This window comes from Eschrichtius robustus, chromosome 15 (genome assembly GCF_028021215.1).
Source record: "Eschrichtius robustus isolate mEscRob2 chromosome 15, mEscRob2.pri, whole genome shotgun sequence".
Taxonomy (NCBI): domain Eukaryota; kingdom Metazoa; phylum Chordata; class Mammalia; order Artiodactyla; family Eschrichtiidae; genus Eschrichtius; species Eschrichtius robustus.
Genome location: NC_090838.1, coordinates 11,150,357 through 11,166,859, shown reverse-complemented (window position 1 = coordinate 11,166,859; position 16,503 = coordinate 11,150,357). Strand labels below are relative to the sequence as shown.

Sequence of the window (16,503 nt, the reverse complement as noted above, 5' to 3'; positions counted from 1 at the left end):
TTTCCTGCAGCTCCCAAAATCCCTTTATAAACATCCTAATAAACTGTCCTCTTGTAACACAGGGGAAAATACCTGGTGGGTATAGTATAGTCCTTAATTACAAGTACGTACTTAGCCAGTAACTGTTAGCTAGGAGATAAAAAGCACTCAGTAGCTCTCATAAAATGAATTCTTGCATTCCTGGGTGTCCTTGTCTGGCGGTGGGATATCTAGCCATTATGCCTGCTCAAAGGGGTGTATAGGTTATTTCCATAAATTTTTCATCAAAGCTAAGATCAGCCAAGTGATATGCTTCTTCCAAATATCAGAAATTACTGAGAAATACCTATTTACCAATTACTGATAACTTATTGAATAAGCATATATGAGAGTTAAGAGAGAGAATACAAATAATTTGGGGTACAGTATGTACTAAGCAAGTTTGGAATACAGAGAAGGAAAAACCTTCTTGCCCTCAAGTGAGGCAGATAGACGAATGATTACAATAATAGAAGATGACAGATAACGTAGGAAATATTCAACGAGGTATAGCCAGAATATAGGAGCGCCAAACCTGGGACATCAGAGGTACCATCACGGGGAATGGAATTTTCTTGTGCCTTTGTAAGCTGAGACCTAACGATGAGTAGGGGTTAATCAAAGAGAGAGAGGCAGCAAAGGTTACATCGTGTGCGAAGACCCACACTCTCTCCTGCACCCTCCACTGTGGTAGCCACGGGCCACAGGTGGGTATGAAAATCAAGCTTAAGTGAAATTGAATAAAATTAAAAATGCAGTTTCTCAGTTGCAGTAGCCACATCTCAAATGCTCACAAGCCCCACGTGGCCCGCGGCTGCCCTGCTGCACGGCGCAGCTCTGGGCATCCTGTGGTGAGAGGAGGGTCTCCCGGGCGGGCGCTGCTCTCGGAGGACTGTGCAGGGTGGGAGGGCGAGGCCGTAAGGCTACAGGGGGAGGGCAGAGGAAGCAGGTGGGTGCGTGGCAGCTGGGCTAGACTCTCACGCACGGGAGTTTGTATTTCGTCTTCCCAAATGTTTTCTGCAGGTTTTGGCATCCCAGATTAAAAATCCACATTTCTCTTTGGCCCAGATGCTGGGTGAGAGGCCTCTGTATGCGGCATGTGCCTTAAGGCACGCAGAGCTCTTTCCTGAGTGAGAATCCGTGTTTGAAGTACACATTTTACAGAACTGTTACCCAGCCGATATTGATCATGTTCACGTGGGTTTGGGGGGCACAGCCTTGCAGTCTGATTTCCAGCAGTGGCCCGCTGGGTGCAAGCTAATACAAGACAGTGAGTGGAATTCCAAAGAGACCTTTATCCCAAGCTTTTAAGTAGGGCTTCTTTATGTCAGCCTTCTTTTATCTACTCTTTATAATAATGTAAAGGAATTATGAAAATGTCACACATTTGAGTTTTTCTCCTCCGATGTGCTCCTGTTGGAGTAGCACAAGGGGAAGATCGTCCCACACAGGGCGGTGATCCCCAGTTCTTTCAAAAACAGCCCTCGCTTTATATAATGAGGCTGCACTCATTGTCCGGTCTTTGGTCCAAGTGTTCTGTTCTTCACGTTACAGCTGAAGTCGGGACACCGAGGGAACATGTAACCCAGCAGGGAAAAATAGCTTGAAAATTTATTTTCTATACTTTTATACTTTTGTTGTGAAAGGTTATCATTTGTTATCTTATAGAAAAGCCTGCTCTCTGATGGCAGGTTCAGCCAGCGTAAAAAAAGAGCCGCGAATAAAATGCAAATATGTCTGTGACGATCTAAATCCATTTTCATTTTTCTGGACCACAGATAGTTTTCATGAAGATGGAACATCTTAAATATATCAAGCATCCAGTTTACATTGACATTAGCTACAAACAGGTTTTAAAAGATGTGAATTGCTGATTTCCTTTGTTACAGTGGGTGATAGATATTTTTGATAATGTTAACAATTGACAATAGTTTTTATTGTTAAGCGTCTAGTATATGCTAGCATTGTACATTATTATTCACTAATACTTATTCACACACACACACACACACACACCCACCCCACACTGCAGAGTAGATACAGTTTACCTCTGTTTTACTTGGGAGGAAACTAGGGCTCTGAGAGTTTAGGAAAATAAATTCCAGTCCTATATCCATCCATCGGGATCCTATGCAGCCATTAAACTAGCAACGTTGTAGATGAATATCTGATACTTGGAAAGATTTTATGAATAGACGGTGAAGTGAGTGAAACAGGTACCAAACACTAAATCAGGGTGGTCCCATGTGTGCATTTTGTACAAACACAGACACACACTCATAGGAAAAGGTGTGGAAAGACACAAGCAGAATCATGCCAGCGCTTCGATGCGCTTCCTTTCCTTCTCACTCACAAAGTTGCCCTTGTGGTTCCAGGGTGTGAAGGAGCTGTGCTCACTGCTGCTACACCAGGCCCTGCTGCTCCCATCTCTGAAGCTTCTCCTCGAGAGCCAAGACGAGCATCTGCACGCCATGGCCCTGGACCACGTCACCGCCATTGCTAAGGTGCTCCCTGCGGAATTTCTTAAGTTTCAGAGAAATGAATTAGTATTGCCATTCTCATCAAGAACAACCGTGATTTACTCAGGACTGTTATATCTCCACTCTGACCACAATAGCTGTTTCTGTTTGTCTAAGCAGTAGATATTTGTTTATTTTACAAACATTCACTAAACTCTTCCCATGAACCACACTCTGGGTTTAGGTGCCGAGAATACAAATCCAGACCATGAAGCATTTTCTCTAGAGAAGCAGTGTATTAGTCTCTTTAAGAAAATGTCAAAGCAGCCTGGGGCTAGCGGACTAGTCCTTGCCACTTGAAATCTTGGTTGAGGAGCTCCTGGCATCAAGCAGGTTTTCTGTGCCTGCATGTGTTTGGCTATCTACTAATTACAGGTGAGAAAGAGTCGTGTTTCCTGGCACCGTCGGAAATCTCAAGCTCGTGTTTCCTCTGGCGGCCGACACCACCACTGAAGCCCCTCCTGGCTTGAGGAATGGGGGGCTAGTGTCAAGGCTGGAGAGTCCTCCCTCAAGGCTGTTGCCTTGTTATCATGATTAAGGAAGAAACTTTCAATTCCCTTTTTAAATGTTACACTTTAGGATTAGATAGCTCAGGGTTGTGTTTAATGAATTTGCATTGTATGATCCTTACTGAAACCCTTCTGCAGGGCGATCATTCTTTCATTTGAAGCGTGTATGTGTGTGCTTTAACAGAAATATAAGAGGATGTCTTCTAGGGACCAGAGAGGGCAGAAGGATCCTGGAGCAGTGGTGCAGTGAAGAGAGTGATGAAAAGATGCATGGATGTACAATTTTGTTAATGACGAAGGATGCAGAAAGCAGAACATAATTGCATTTGGAAACAGTAATAATGAACAAAATGAGAAAAACCTAGTGCCTTTATTCATTTAGGTGTATTTTCAAAATAATGTAAAGTTTCTGTAAAGATTTTGTGTTGATAAAAATGCCCTTCGTTATCACTGATAGTTGAGCATAACAAGGGCCTTTCTAGAAACTAGACTGAAGTAGGGAATTGAGGGGACTTGTCCAGTGGTAACCTCCCTGTCTCTCTGTGCTGAAATATGAGTTGCATAATGTTGGGAATTTACAAGAAACTAAGAACTGCAGTGAGATTTTCTTTTTTCTTAGCTGATTTTTAATTGCAAATCCAAGACATCAGGAAGAAGGGAAAACTGGAGAAAATCAGGCTGCATACTTTCAGTGTCTTTTTTCCCTCACCACCCTTGTAACGTATTCATATCTCTGCTCAGGTCTTCCCACTAAAACTTGCCATGGGCCCCTTTGAGAATAAAACAGTGATGTATTAAACATTGCCGTTCCCTGTTCATCCTGTGTAGGGCATTCCTGACACACTCCTGAATCCCATAGGCGAGCGTGTCAGTTTCCATTTTTAAAGCTTCTTTATCTCAAATGCATCAGAACCGCAACTAGAAGGGAGGCTCCCTAACTTTGTGAAGCAGCCCTGCCGCCTGCCACACACCCCTGCATACACGCATGTGCACACGCACACGGGCACACACCCTCAAAATAAGAAATCAAATGGGAATGTTGCATCACCCAAGTCATTTTTAAATGGCACTAGTTTCCCTCCATAACACTCTGATCTGCACGTTTGACGTGCAGCACTGTGCTAAAAGTCTGTGGGTGGTTCGCCTAGGGTTGTGATGAGAACACCCAGAACCTCTGTGGCCTTCAGGTGCGAAAATCAAAGCCAGAGGTGTAAATTGCTGAGGTAAGTCACTTACCTACCACTGAGACCCTTGCTTTTAGGAATTCAGTAATGACACTGACTTGTAACTTCTCTGCTCTAAGTTGAGTACTCACCTTAGGCTGGCCCATCTGTGACCTTCAAGTGTGTTCATGGAAGCTTTTGCATCCTCCAGAGAGATAAAGTGTTGCAGATTCTTCCAGTTTTTAAACATTTTTTAACTTTTTATTTTGAGATAATTTTACGTTCACATTTGGTTGTAGAAAATAACAGCAAGATGTTTTGTACCCTTCACCCAGTTTCCCCAAGCGGTAACATCTTGCATGACTGTAGTATAATTATCACCAAGACGTTGGCAGTGATACAATCTCTGGGCCTTATTTGGATTTCACAGTTTGACGTGCCCTGGTGTGTGTGTGTCTGTGCGTAAAGTTCTATGCAGTATTGCCACCTGGGGATTCACGTGACTACAGTGAAGATCCAGAGCAGCTCCGTCACAAGGATGCCCCAGGCCACCCCTTACAGCCACAGCCACCCCCTCCTCCCCCACCCACCCAGCAGCCAGTGGCAGCTGCTGAGCTGTTCTCCATCTCTGTAATTTTGTCGTTTCAAGAGTGCGATATAAATGAAAAGAAATTACTATAATTTATCATTGCTCTCCCAGCACCATTAAAAAATCATGTTATACTTTTCTAAGGGAAGAGTTTCATTGGGCCTTTTTGCAGGGCTCCTGTCAAGCTATTTTAAATCATACTTGGTATTACAGTGAAAAATATGAAATGTTGGCTTTCTTTTTTTGTGTTTATTTTGCTATTCACTCTGTCCATTACTGGGGGGCCCTGAGTTCATCAGTAACTCGTTTCTGCCCTTTTGGTTGTTGACGGTAATCCCTGTTGACATTAAAAACAAAAACAAACACAAAAACAAAAAACATCTGTCAAAGGAACTCCTCTGATGGGCAATTGTTCCTGCACAGTGCGTGGATCCAGGCAGAAAAACGCCTCCACTTGCCCGCTGATAGCTTGTATTATCCCGCTATTTGTTATAAGATACTGACAGCTTTATAGGTGTTTACATTTAAAAGGATGGTACTTAATGCTGATGCCAGAGGTTATACCAGCTTCTCCTCCAACAGCGGTGCTCACTTATTTCTCTAAGCTTTTTCTGAAATTGCAAGCCTCTGGTAAATGACCAACAGCCTCTTTCCTAGGCCAGAAGTAGAAAGGCCTTCTTAGAGATTATGTCGCTGATGAATAATTAAAACCCTGGTGTGGTCCTGCCTGCCAGATCTCCCTCTCCATCAGCCTTGGTGAGATTTAGAGCTCACCTTCAAAACCTTCTTCTCTGCAAGAAGTATATTCCTTGCTGGTGGGTTTGAATCTCATCTCTGGGATACTTTCTACCAGGTGGAAGTCTCTTGACTCATTCCATCAAAGTAAGCAGATATGTATTTACAATAGCTTCATAGACTGAAACATTTCCCGATTCATAATTCTAGATGTGTGGTTGCTTCTGCTCTTCACGGCTTCGTCCTTTTTAGTACTGCTCGGTGCCTCTGCCCGACGCCACATCGCAGGGGCTGTCCTGGACCACGTGCCTATTAAAAGAATCATTCATGGAAGGGTTTAAGACCTTTGGCACCTAATTAAGTGTTTCTCCCTGATGCTAGTAATAACTATCTTCCAGTTCCAACTGTGCCAGGTATTATAATAGGAACATCCTGACCTTCTCTTTTTAATAATCCTCTGGAAAGATACCATTTCTGGTTTCGCAGATGAAAACACTGAGACTCAGAGGTCATACGGCTAGTGAGTAGCCTGACCTGAAATTGAAACCCTGGATCCAGCGTTCAGAGCCTGCACTTGACCACGCCGCTTCTTTTGACCTAACTGAGTGGGCTCTCTGATATTGGAAAAGGGTTATCTCCACAGAGAAGTGAACTTGCTGAAAGCATCTTAAACCATATAGTATCAACACTGAAAAGAATAGCGCAGAGCTAGTTCGACAGCTTGCCCGGTATAGGGCTTCCTTTTTCAAATCCGCTAAGTCACTGGGCCCTGGTCCAGCCCGGCTAGGGGTGGGGAGCCGACCACTCGCTGGGCGCTCTGTGCTGTGCTTTGAAAGCCCTAATGAGAGAGCACCTCTGGAATGAAGCCTGCAGCCTCTAACTTGAACATGTGGATCTCAGTTCTGCCCGGTGCAACTGCTTCCACAACACAGTCCTTCATGGTTTTAATAAATGTGATTCTTATCTCCTTTAATTTTGCCATGAAGGCGCTGGAGCCTACAACATTACTCACAGTGACCAGTGTCCAGGTTGGAGGGAGAGCTTTAAAGATTCTCAGAAAAGCATGCTTGGATTAACACGTTTACAGTCGACCCTTGAACAGCACAGGGCTTAATCCACGTGTACGTTAGGCTTGGCCCTCTGTATCCTCTGAATCCACATCTGAGGTTCCTCCACATCCGTGGATTCAACCAACGAGGGACTGTGCAGTGCCGTAGTATTTCCTACTGAAAAAAAATCCGCGTGTAAGTGGCCCAGCACAGTTCAGACCCACGTTGTTCAAGGGCCAACATGTATATAAAACCGGGAAACCTTCCTTTCTTTGTTCCTCCTTTAACTCAATCCAGATTTCCAACAAGGACCTCCCTGGTGAGCATCTGTCCCTGCTGTAGCCCTCCCGTGATACTGCCTTCTCGTGTTGAAGTCAGGCTTACACGTGTCCCTCCTGGCCTCAGCATGCTGTGATAACAGGGACCTTGGGCTGGGCTCCTAACAACCCTGTTTGGTGTCTGCAAAGCCCTTCTTTTGTTTTGGCCCTTATGTCAGCTGGTTTTCTTCTAAGCGTTATCCAAACCAGGTTAGGCTGAAGCGATCCAGTCATGCAAAGAAGGATCAAGTGAGTGTTTTCCTGTATCTCTTACAGATACCAATTGACATTAAACTGACGTGTTTTTTTTTAACATCTTTATTGGAGTATAATTGCTTTACAATGGTGTGTTAGTTTCTGCTGTATAACAGAGTGAATCAGCTATATGTATACAGATATCCCCGCATCCCCTCCCTCTTGCGTCTCCCTCCCTCCCACCCTCCCTATGCCACCCCTCTAGGTGGTCACAAAGCACCGAGCTGATCTCCCTGTGCTATGCGGCTGCTTCCCACTAGCTATCTATTTTACGTTTGGTAGTGTATATATGTCCATGCCACTCTCTCTCTTCGTCCCAGCTTACCCTTCCCCCTCCCCGAGTCCTCAAGTCCATTCTCTACGAAACTGACCTATTTTTACAATCACTGTTCTTTTGTCTCTTTTAGTACCAGGCTCTTCTTCTCAGAATTTTGGGCATATCTACTTATTTCTAAATACGATTTTAACTTGTACATACCTAGACATGTTGCTTTCACCCATCTTCCTTCATCCTCAGCTGGTAGTTGGTCTTCTCAGTGAAGGAAGCTCTGCAACAGAATATCTCCCAATAGTCTCAGCTGGTTGCCTCTAGCGACAGGCAGCTCACTCCCTATGGGCTAACCTATTAGATTTCTAGACAGCTCTGGTGGGTGGCTGCCTTACTTAGTGTGAACAGACGTATAAAGTACCATTGTGCATAGGCTGGTACTGTGTGCTGCAGTGAGGAATGGGCAGGACATTTGTAAAGATGAAATAAAATACCATCCCTCTGTGTAGAGGAACTATCTCATCAGGAGATTGACATATGAAATAATAACACAAGGAATTAAGCAAAGTAGAAAGGGAGCAAGTACAGAGTTTGGAACTAGCCAAACTCAGGGCCCCAGAATGGGTCATAGAGGTGACCAAGCTTGAATCTTCAAAGATTCTCTCCCATTGTTACATCCTCAGTCAGAGGACTGTCCTAATTTTGAATTGAGAAGAGGTATGTGTACTACTAAATCCCACGCCAGGAATAGGGCTGATGGTGTGCCGAGAAATGGAGTCTGAATGTCATGCAAATAAATAGAGAAAACAAAAAGTTACCTGCAGGCATTTTTCTTATTCCAAGTATACACTGCTGTTGCCCTTTTATTTTTCTGCACTTGTAGTTGATATATTTAATAACTTTTATTAGTAATAGTATATGTAGCAGTGAGACAAATATCCTTCCCTAAAGTAAACGGTGAAATAATATTAAATAATCTTCTTTAAAGTAATTGAAATGAGGTCCTGCATGCGTTAGGCTACTAGGATTTCAGCTTCTCTCCTTACTGTGATTACTCTTAGCTTCGTATAGATTCGTAAAATTACTCTTAGCTTCGTATAGATTCATAAAGATTTAATTCAGAGAAGGTTCATTACCTATTGTTGAAACAGGAATTAAGCAGTTAACATTTTAATGGCTTGCAAGACAGTAGTGCTTTGTGCTTTAATAAGTTTTTTTCCCCAAGATCTGCAAAGTTTCATTTATTCTCAAAAATTAATCACCGAACAAAAAAAAAAAATCACTGACAGAGAAGGCAAGCCTTTTACTCATTGTATGATATATGTAAGGCCTTCTTCTTCTATGCTTTATTCCTGATTTGTTTGACTGTAATAGCTCCAGCCATTTACTGAACTTGAACTCTATACCAGGCATTGTGCTAGGCAGTTAAAAACATAGATTATCTCAACCCCTGTCTGTTGTCTGTATTTCACATGTGGAAACTGGGGCCTGGAGAGATTATCCTTAACAAGGTCATACATCTATGTAGCTAAAAAGCCAGGATTGGAAATTGGTCTCTCACCCAAAAGCCTGTCTGCTTTCTCTTCACAAGACGACTACTTCGCACTCTAATTCAAAGTTATTTGATCAGAGGAATTAAATCAACTAATCCTCCTGGACTTCTCACATATTTATTTCAAGCATCCAACTGACTCCAAAAATGACCGAATATATTTTCTTCCTCAAGCCCTTAAAGCACCAATCCAGCCAATGTCAGGGATGCGTGATTTTCCCCAGACCATATACCAAAGTGATTCCCGACCAATTGAAAAGTTAAGATATTTTTAAAATCAGAAAATTATATATATGTATATGTATATACACACACACACACACACACACACACATACACATACACGCGTACATATCAGATCCTTCAAGCAAGTATAGCTTCTAAGCTTTAAAGCAATAGGAAAAGAATCATAAAGGAACAGATCCTTTCCTGATGATATAAAAATGTAAAACTTCTACAAGACAACAAGTAACCAAAACAGAATTGCAAACAACAGATTAGAATGTCCACTACATCAGTAACTAAAGTCAAATTTAATATTTAAGTTATACAAAGAACTCCTTCACATGTGGAAAATGATGTTGAAACTCGAGTTAATGAGCAAAGGATTTGATCCTTCCCACAAGAAAAAAATAAAAATGACAGGAAATGTATGGAAAAAATTCATTCTTGCAAATAAACAAATTGAAGTAGAATCATCTTTGAGGTCCCTATGCATATCTCCTAAATTAGCAACATGAGTTTCTTTTCAAAATAATAACATCCAAAGCTGAGAAGTTTGCAGTGGAACTGACGCACTCCTCCCCTGATAGCACCACTGTGAGCTGGACGGCCCACGTCCCTGGGTGACTACACTGCTCTCACATCCTCAGCCAAGAATTGTTTCAGATGCTTTGCCCCATGTATTAGTCTGCTCAGGCTGCCATAACGAAGTACCACAGACTGAGCAACTTACACCCTAGAGATTTGTTTTCTTGCAATCCTGGAGGCCCAGAGTCCAAGATCAAGGTGTCAGCGGGATTGATTTCTTCTGAGGCCTCTCTCCTTGACTTGTAGATGGTTGCTTCCCCCCCGTGTCCGCATGTGGTTGCCTCTGGGTTTATGTGTGTGTGTCATCTTCTCTTCTTATAAAGACACCAATGAAACTGGATTAGGATTCACCCAAATGACTCATTAAACCTTATTTACCTCTTTAAAGGCCCTATCTCCAAATACAGTCACATTCTCATGTATTGGGGGTTAGGACTTCAACATATGAATTTGGGGGGATACATGTCATCCCATAAGACCCCAGTTATACCTCTCCTAATAACTTATTTTAAGGAGATAATTCAAATAAAGAAAGGATGTGTGTAAAAACCATTCACTTGTAGTGTTTCAATAATATCAAATGATTATAAATAGCTATTTATAGCAGGGGAAGTTAAATAACTTGTTCAATAGACTACTTCGCAGCCATTAAACTTTTTAGGAATGAAAACTGTGTGAAAATAGTTTTTAAAAATTCTCAGCATATGAGAAAAGTAGGTACAAATGTCACAGGATTGATTGTGAAAATATATTTGCATATGGATAATTACTAGAGAGAAAAGGTGGATAAAATAATTTTCTTGTGGTGATCCTGATACAGAAGACTTCTTTCTTTTTTAAAACCATTTCTATTTTTTTCTTTTTATTTCAAAAAGATAAATCAAGCAGGTTGAATGAGTAATTCTAACTGGTAAGACAGGTGTAGGCTTCTGTGGTAGGTAGTACCAGATGATTAGTGGCTTAAGTTAGGATTTTAGTCAAAAACAGGAAAAACGAAGACCAGCTGAGGCTTGACAAATTAACGTAGCAGCTCCACGATGTCGCGATGATGCCAGGAGCTTCGCTGTGCTGAGGAGGAGGACTCAGGCTGGCCTTGGTGGCCCGGAGGCAGGGGCTTGGTGTGTGGGGAGGAGTGGCTTTGGCTGCCTGTGACCTCGGGCAATCCTTTCCTTCTCTGACCCTCAGGCTCCTCTTCGTCAAAACGCAGTTGTTGGAATGGGTCCTTAGAAAGGCCTTCTCTTCCTTTCTGTATTCTTTCATTCTCTGTTTTGTCCCAAATATGTACAGAATAAATGTCTATGCAGTGTTTTCCCTGCACATGACAATTATAAAGTATACTCTGGCCATTCTGTACATCTTGCAAAGAGCCAGAATCAGGTGGAAGGCCAGAGAGAGGAAGCAAAGTCAGCCCCTTCATTTTCCCAGCATTTGATTATGAGGGGCTAAACCAGAATTTCCCCCACGCCCTCCCCTGGCCACGGCCCAGGCTCAGTGGAGGTCCGCAGTCTCTGCCTCTGCCTCTCCCTAGGGAACCTCTGAGCGGGCCAGGACCACAGGGGAAATGTCGGAGTCCACTTCCGTGACTTCAGCCTTAGGCTTCCTCAGCCGGGAGAGTAGACGGAGAGCTCTTGGAGGGTGGACACCCACCCTGCCTTAGGACACGGGCAGTTATCCGGAAGGCACATCCAGCGGGAAACCAATTTTCAGGATGTCATTGCGCTGGAGAGAAGCAAACAGAAGAGGGGATCAGAGCAGCCGCAGCTGCTGGCATTGACAGAACCCCTGTCGCCTCCTCGAGCTGGAAAAATCCATCATTCCCTTTCTAGGAGCCTTTCAGGCCCCCAGAGGGAGGGTGCGTGAGTCAACAGAAAGAATAATAAAGGTGTCCTAGCCTTGAAGACTTATTCAGGGCAGCAAAGAAAGTATCGCCCTGCAGTGTTTGGACGCTGAGACTTTTATCCACGTATTTTATCAAACATTTGCCTGTAGCATCCTGGCACACACTCTGTTCTCTCCTGGAGGGTTAGGTGGAAGGATTCTTTATTTTTAACAGTGAACCAAACTAACAACACGCACAGTCACTCAGCTGCCACTCGTGCGCGTGTGTGTGTGTGCACGCTCACACGAGCGTGTGTCGAGGCTGCGGTGTACCGTGAAAGGATGCGAGCTTCGAAGTAACTCATTCTTCACGTATTCATTCCACAGATCTTGCTGAGCTCCTCCCATGAGGCCCACGCTCTTCTGGGCCTGGGGCTGCAGGGTGAACAGAGGACACACCATCTCTGCTCTGGAGGAGCTCGTAGTCTGGGTCGGGGGGGAACAAACAGTAAACGCACGGTCTAGTCCGAGCTGAGGGCTCCTGGGCAGCTCACCGTGGAGCAGCCTTTTGATGCTTGACACACGGCTCTGGCCTCACTGAGCCTCAGTTTATGCGTCTGTCAAATGAGATCAGAACTGTCTTAAAGGGACGTTTTAAGGCTTACAGAGAAGGTGCCTCAGCGGCACGTGAGGGCCTCTCGGGAAGTGGCAGGCAGCGTGCTGGGGTTCAGGTCCTGGTTCCCTACTCTGGAGCAAAAGAGAAAGGAGGGAAAGAAGACATGCAGAACCTTCGTAAGCAGCCCCCGGTGGGGAGGATGGAAAGCTCTTCTGCTACTTTCAGCAGCAGAAAAGCTGGTCTTGTACCAGTTGCCTTTGTCACCACCTCTAAAAACGAAAACAAACAAAAAGTGGGAAATCGAGTTCAACCTCAGAGTCTTCGTGAGTCAGAGGTGGGTGAGCGGAATGTAACTGCTGATGCAATGAGAGGCTGAAGAAAAGACGCCCAGAGTTTGCAGGACTCTCCAGTTCTGAGTCTAGAATCTCGTTCAGTCGCGTACGTGTGCACTTTACAAAAATGTGACAGGGTTCAGCGAGGTAGGTTCATTCAACCATTTAATGAGTGCGAATTAAACTGGATGCTGAAATGAAAGGGCACCAGCCCCCCGTGCCCTCAAGAAGCTCCCAGGACGGTAGGAAGGCAGCCAGACCAAGCACGGTAATACAGCCCGGAGAGGCGTGTGTACGGCGTCCTGGAGTGTGGGGCGAGGGGGGTCAGCTTGGCCAGGAGATCTAGGGGAAATGTCACCAAGAAGATGGCACTGGAGCTGACATCTTTGTGGGGTTTTGAAGGATCACTGGTTGGTAGGCAAGATAGGCACCGTCTGGTAGTGGGCAGTAACTTTTATTCTCGGGAACTTCTTTTGTTTTAATCCTTGGCAGCCAGTCGACACCCTTGACCTTCTTGTCTCCAGTAGCCTTTCCTCCTTGTCACAGAGCACTCACGCCGTGTACAGTGACGTAGTAGAGTTGGTCCAAACATGAGATAATTGGTTTTGAAATGCCACATTATTTCTGTGGTTACTATACCCAAAACTATTAAAAGTGCGCAGTGACATGAAGAAGAAGCTGTCGTGAAGCTGTTTTATGACACCCCAATGTAAATGAGAAGCTCTGAATTTTGGTCTGTGATTCGTGTTGACTTGATTCCTTATGAAAATATGGATAATAATAAAACAGAAAAATATAAGCTAAGTGTCAAAGCCATGGAAAACCATGCATAGGCCAAGAAGATAAGACCAGGGAGAAAGTACAGAAAATATGCAACTGAAAGAGCACAGAAAACTTGTTTTAAAAAGGTGAGTTTTGTGCTAAGCTTTCTAGAGGCTTAAGCAAGAATAGCTTTTAAACACCTCCTGTCGGTTATCCTATTTACAACAGTGGGGTCGATGGATGTACTTTCTCAGTGGAGTAGAAAAAGGGTTTTCTTGTTCCGAAAAGAATTTTTTTCACAGGGATCTACATAAAGGAGAGGTTTGAGGTTAAGGAATATGGACCATGGTGAAGCACAAATAAAATGGTAAATGTGGTTGTTAACAAGCTCGAGCTTTGAAGTCATGACTGACCTCTATTCAGACTCTGGCTCCACAGTTTACCGACCACGATGTTAAGCGAAATTCTTACCCATCAGTTTCCTAATCTGTGAAGTCAGGAGGTTAAAGTGCTGGCTTGACAGGGCGGACCGAGAGGACCCAGTGAAGGAGGACATGTCCGGCGTTTAGCACAACTTCTGACACTCGATGTGGGAGCCGCCACCGTGATCCCAGGGGGTCTTGGTACGTGGCCATGTCTTACGTGAAAAGGAGACCGGGTCTGTCGTCCCGTGTGTGTGACGCCAGAGACGCTCGTGCCCTGTGTGTGCTTCTCGGAGCAGGCGCTGTTAGCCAGGGTAAAGGGGTTTCTGATGACAAAGGCAGCAGGGCAGCGCCCAGCACACCCGCGGGGCTGTGTCTGTGTCTGCTGGTGGGGAGTCAGCAACGCCCACCCCTCACGTCTGCCTGTCTTACTTCTTGCAGGTGAATGATTCAAACTGCGACCGAGAACTTCTCTCCCTGCTCCTGGACGCCAAGCTCTTGGTGAAGTGCGTCTCCACTCCCTTCTACCCACGTCTCGTCGAGCACCTCTTGGCCAGCCCCCAGCAAGGGCGCTGGGATGCGGAGGAGCTGGCCAGACACCTGCGGGCCGCCGGCCACGAGGCCGAAGCCGGGTCACTCCTCCTGGCCGCGCGGGGCACCCATCGGGCCCTGAGGACCTTCCGCACAGCCCTGGGTGCAGCGCAGCGCTGGCTGTGAGCACGCCCGCCCGCGGCCGCCGCCGTCACCGGTCTCAGCTCCCTGGGGGAAGAGCCTCCAGAGCCCAATGCTGTTTCCAGAGGCAACACGTGTACCTGTCAGTTGTTCCCAGTGGTTTCAGCGAATTGCAAATAAAGCTGTATATAAACGATGAGCAAGCGGCCATTTTTTTTTTTTAACTTTTTTTTCTTTCTTATAGCGACTGGTGAACGTACTTTCCTACTAAGAGAGACTGGACTCTTCTTATTTATTTATTTATTTTGTGAACCGTCTCTCCTGATAGAATACAATTAATACAGTGTCTAAAACTGCAGTTCAGGCCATGGGCTGTGGTGGTGGTGGAAGGGGAGAGCTTGTGGAATGGCCCGTGGCTGGAGCACGTCCTGGACGGAGGAAGGACGGACCTGGAGTCACGTGTCAGGTTAGTTATGCGACTTTGGGCAAAGTACTCCCTCTCGGAGCCTTAGTCTGTCCTGTAGAAAATGAGAGTTGTGTTATTTATCTCACAGGTTGCTGTGTGTCATGTGAGGCTCTGTCAGATACTTAGCAGGGGCCCAGGAAATGTTACCTCTTTCCCCGCTTCACTCATGCAGATGAATTGTGATTTGAAGGCCACAGGTAGATGATCGATACCAGCACACGAGGGCTGCCTATTGATTAGGGGCCTCCAAACCTATCAGCATCTCCGTAGAAGGCTGACAGGTTTGCATGTCCGTAGAACCTCTGTAACCGGGGGATGGGCTGACAGAGCCAGCCAGGATTGGCTGTCAGGGGTCACTGACTAACACACAGCCAATCATAACAGGGGCGTGGATAGCAACACCCTTGGGAAAACCAACACAGAAAGGGAATTCCCTGCACAGGACCATAAGGACCCCAACACATAACTCGCTGGCACTTGCTTCCACTGCAGAAGTGTGTGCTTGAAGGTGAAGGTTCTTGGCTGGAAGTCCTGGGCTTAGCTCTTGTGAAAACCTCACACCAGGTTCAACCCACAGCAACTATCCCTAGGCAGCAGTTGGCAGGGAGCAAACTCCGTGAGTAAAGGACCATCGGAGGATCCGTCTGATGCACACTGGTCTTTACCACGACCCTAAAGAAATATTTGGAGAGAGAGAAGGTGGCCGTGTATTCATAGGAATGTTTAGTCTAGATAGATAATGTCATCTAGGACAATCCTTTAGTACAATGAATAATTTTTAATTAGTTTAAGTAATGTAGAAAGGCTGCCTCTGGGCAATTTCCATATTGCTCTGTCAGAGCCAGTGGGCTGAGTGTTACGTGGCTCACTGAGCGTTGTTGACGTGTGGCGTATTGGGACAGCCTAGTCTCCACCTTTCCTCCCCACACTCCCACCACTGCCACACACATACCTGGTTGGGTCCACCCTCTCTGTAAGAGTAAGTTCACTTCACCTCACTTCACCTGTCACCATTAACATCACCATCATCATCACCATCACCATCATCATCACCATCACCATCATCATCATCATCATCATCATTAACATCATCATCACCATCACCATCATCATCACCATCACCATCATCATCATCATCATCACCATCACCATCATCATCATCATCACCATCACCATCACCATCACCATCATCATCATCATCATCATTAACATCATCATCATCATCATCATCATCATTAACATCATCATCACCATCACGATCATCATCATTATCATCATCACTGTCATCATCACCATCATCACCACCATCATCTTCACCATCACTATCATCACTGGCTTCATTTCATTTCTGCTCCTATGGGTGGAGCTAGAGTCTTCTGACAGGAATAAGTTTTTGTCATCTTTGGAGGAAGACTTGCTGTCATAAAAGCTCACTCCGCTGACTTCTGACCAGTTGTCTATTCCAGGATTGAGTTCCTTGCCTGAACCTTCAGCAGCACCTGGAATCTGGGAATGGCTTGTACAAGCTTCTGAAATACTTCTGAGGAAAAGGCTCAGCGTAATTCTTCCAAGTTAGATAACATCTGTCCAGACTGACCCCCGAGGTCACAAAGGTCTTCCTAGAACTGTGG

The 16,503-nt window shown here is 45.0% G+C and overlaps 1 protein-coding gene across 2 annotated transcripts in view; it reads left to right on the top strand.

Moving 5' to 3' along the window:
- Positions 1 to 14,605, top strand: part of NBAS (NBAS subunit of NRZ tethering complex) — a 340,101-nt gene extending 325,496 nt beyond the window's left edge. For both annotated transcript variants that reach the window (XM_068564082.1, XM_068564081.1), the window contains 2 exons: positions 2,394 to 2,522; positions 14,176 to 14,605. In XM_068564082.1, the coding sequence (XP_068420183.1) occupies positions 2,394 to 2,522; positions 14,176 to 14,451 (405 nt within the window). In that variant the 3' untranslated portion in view covers positions 14,452 to 14,605. The remainder of the gene's footprint in view (positions 1 to 2,393; positions 2,523 to 14,175) is intronic.
- The last annotated feature ends 1,898 nt before the right edge of the window (positions 14,606 to 16,503 follow it).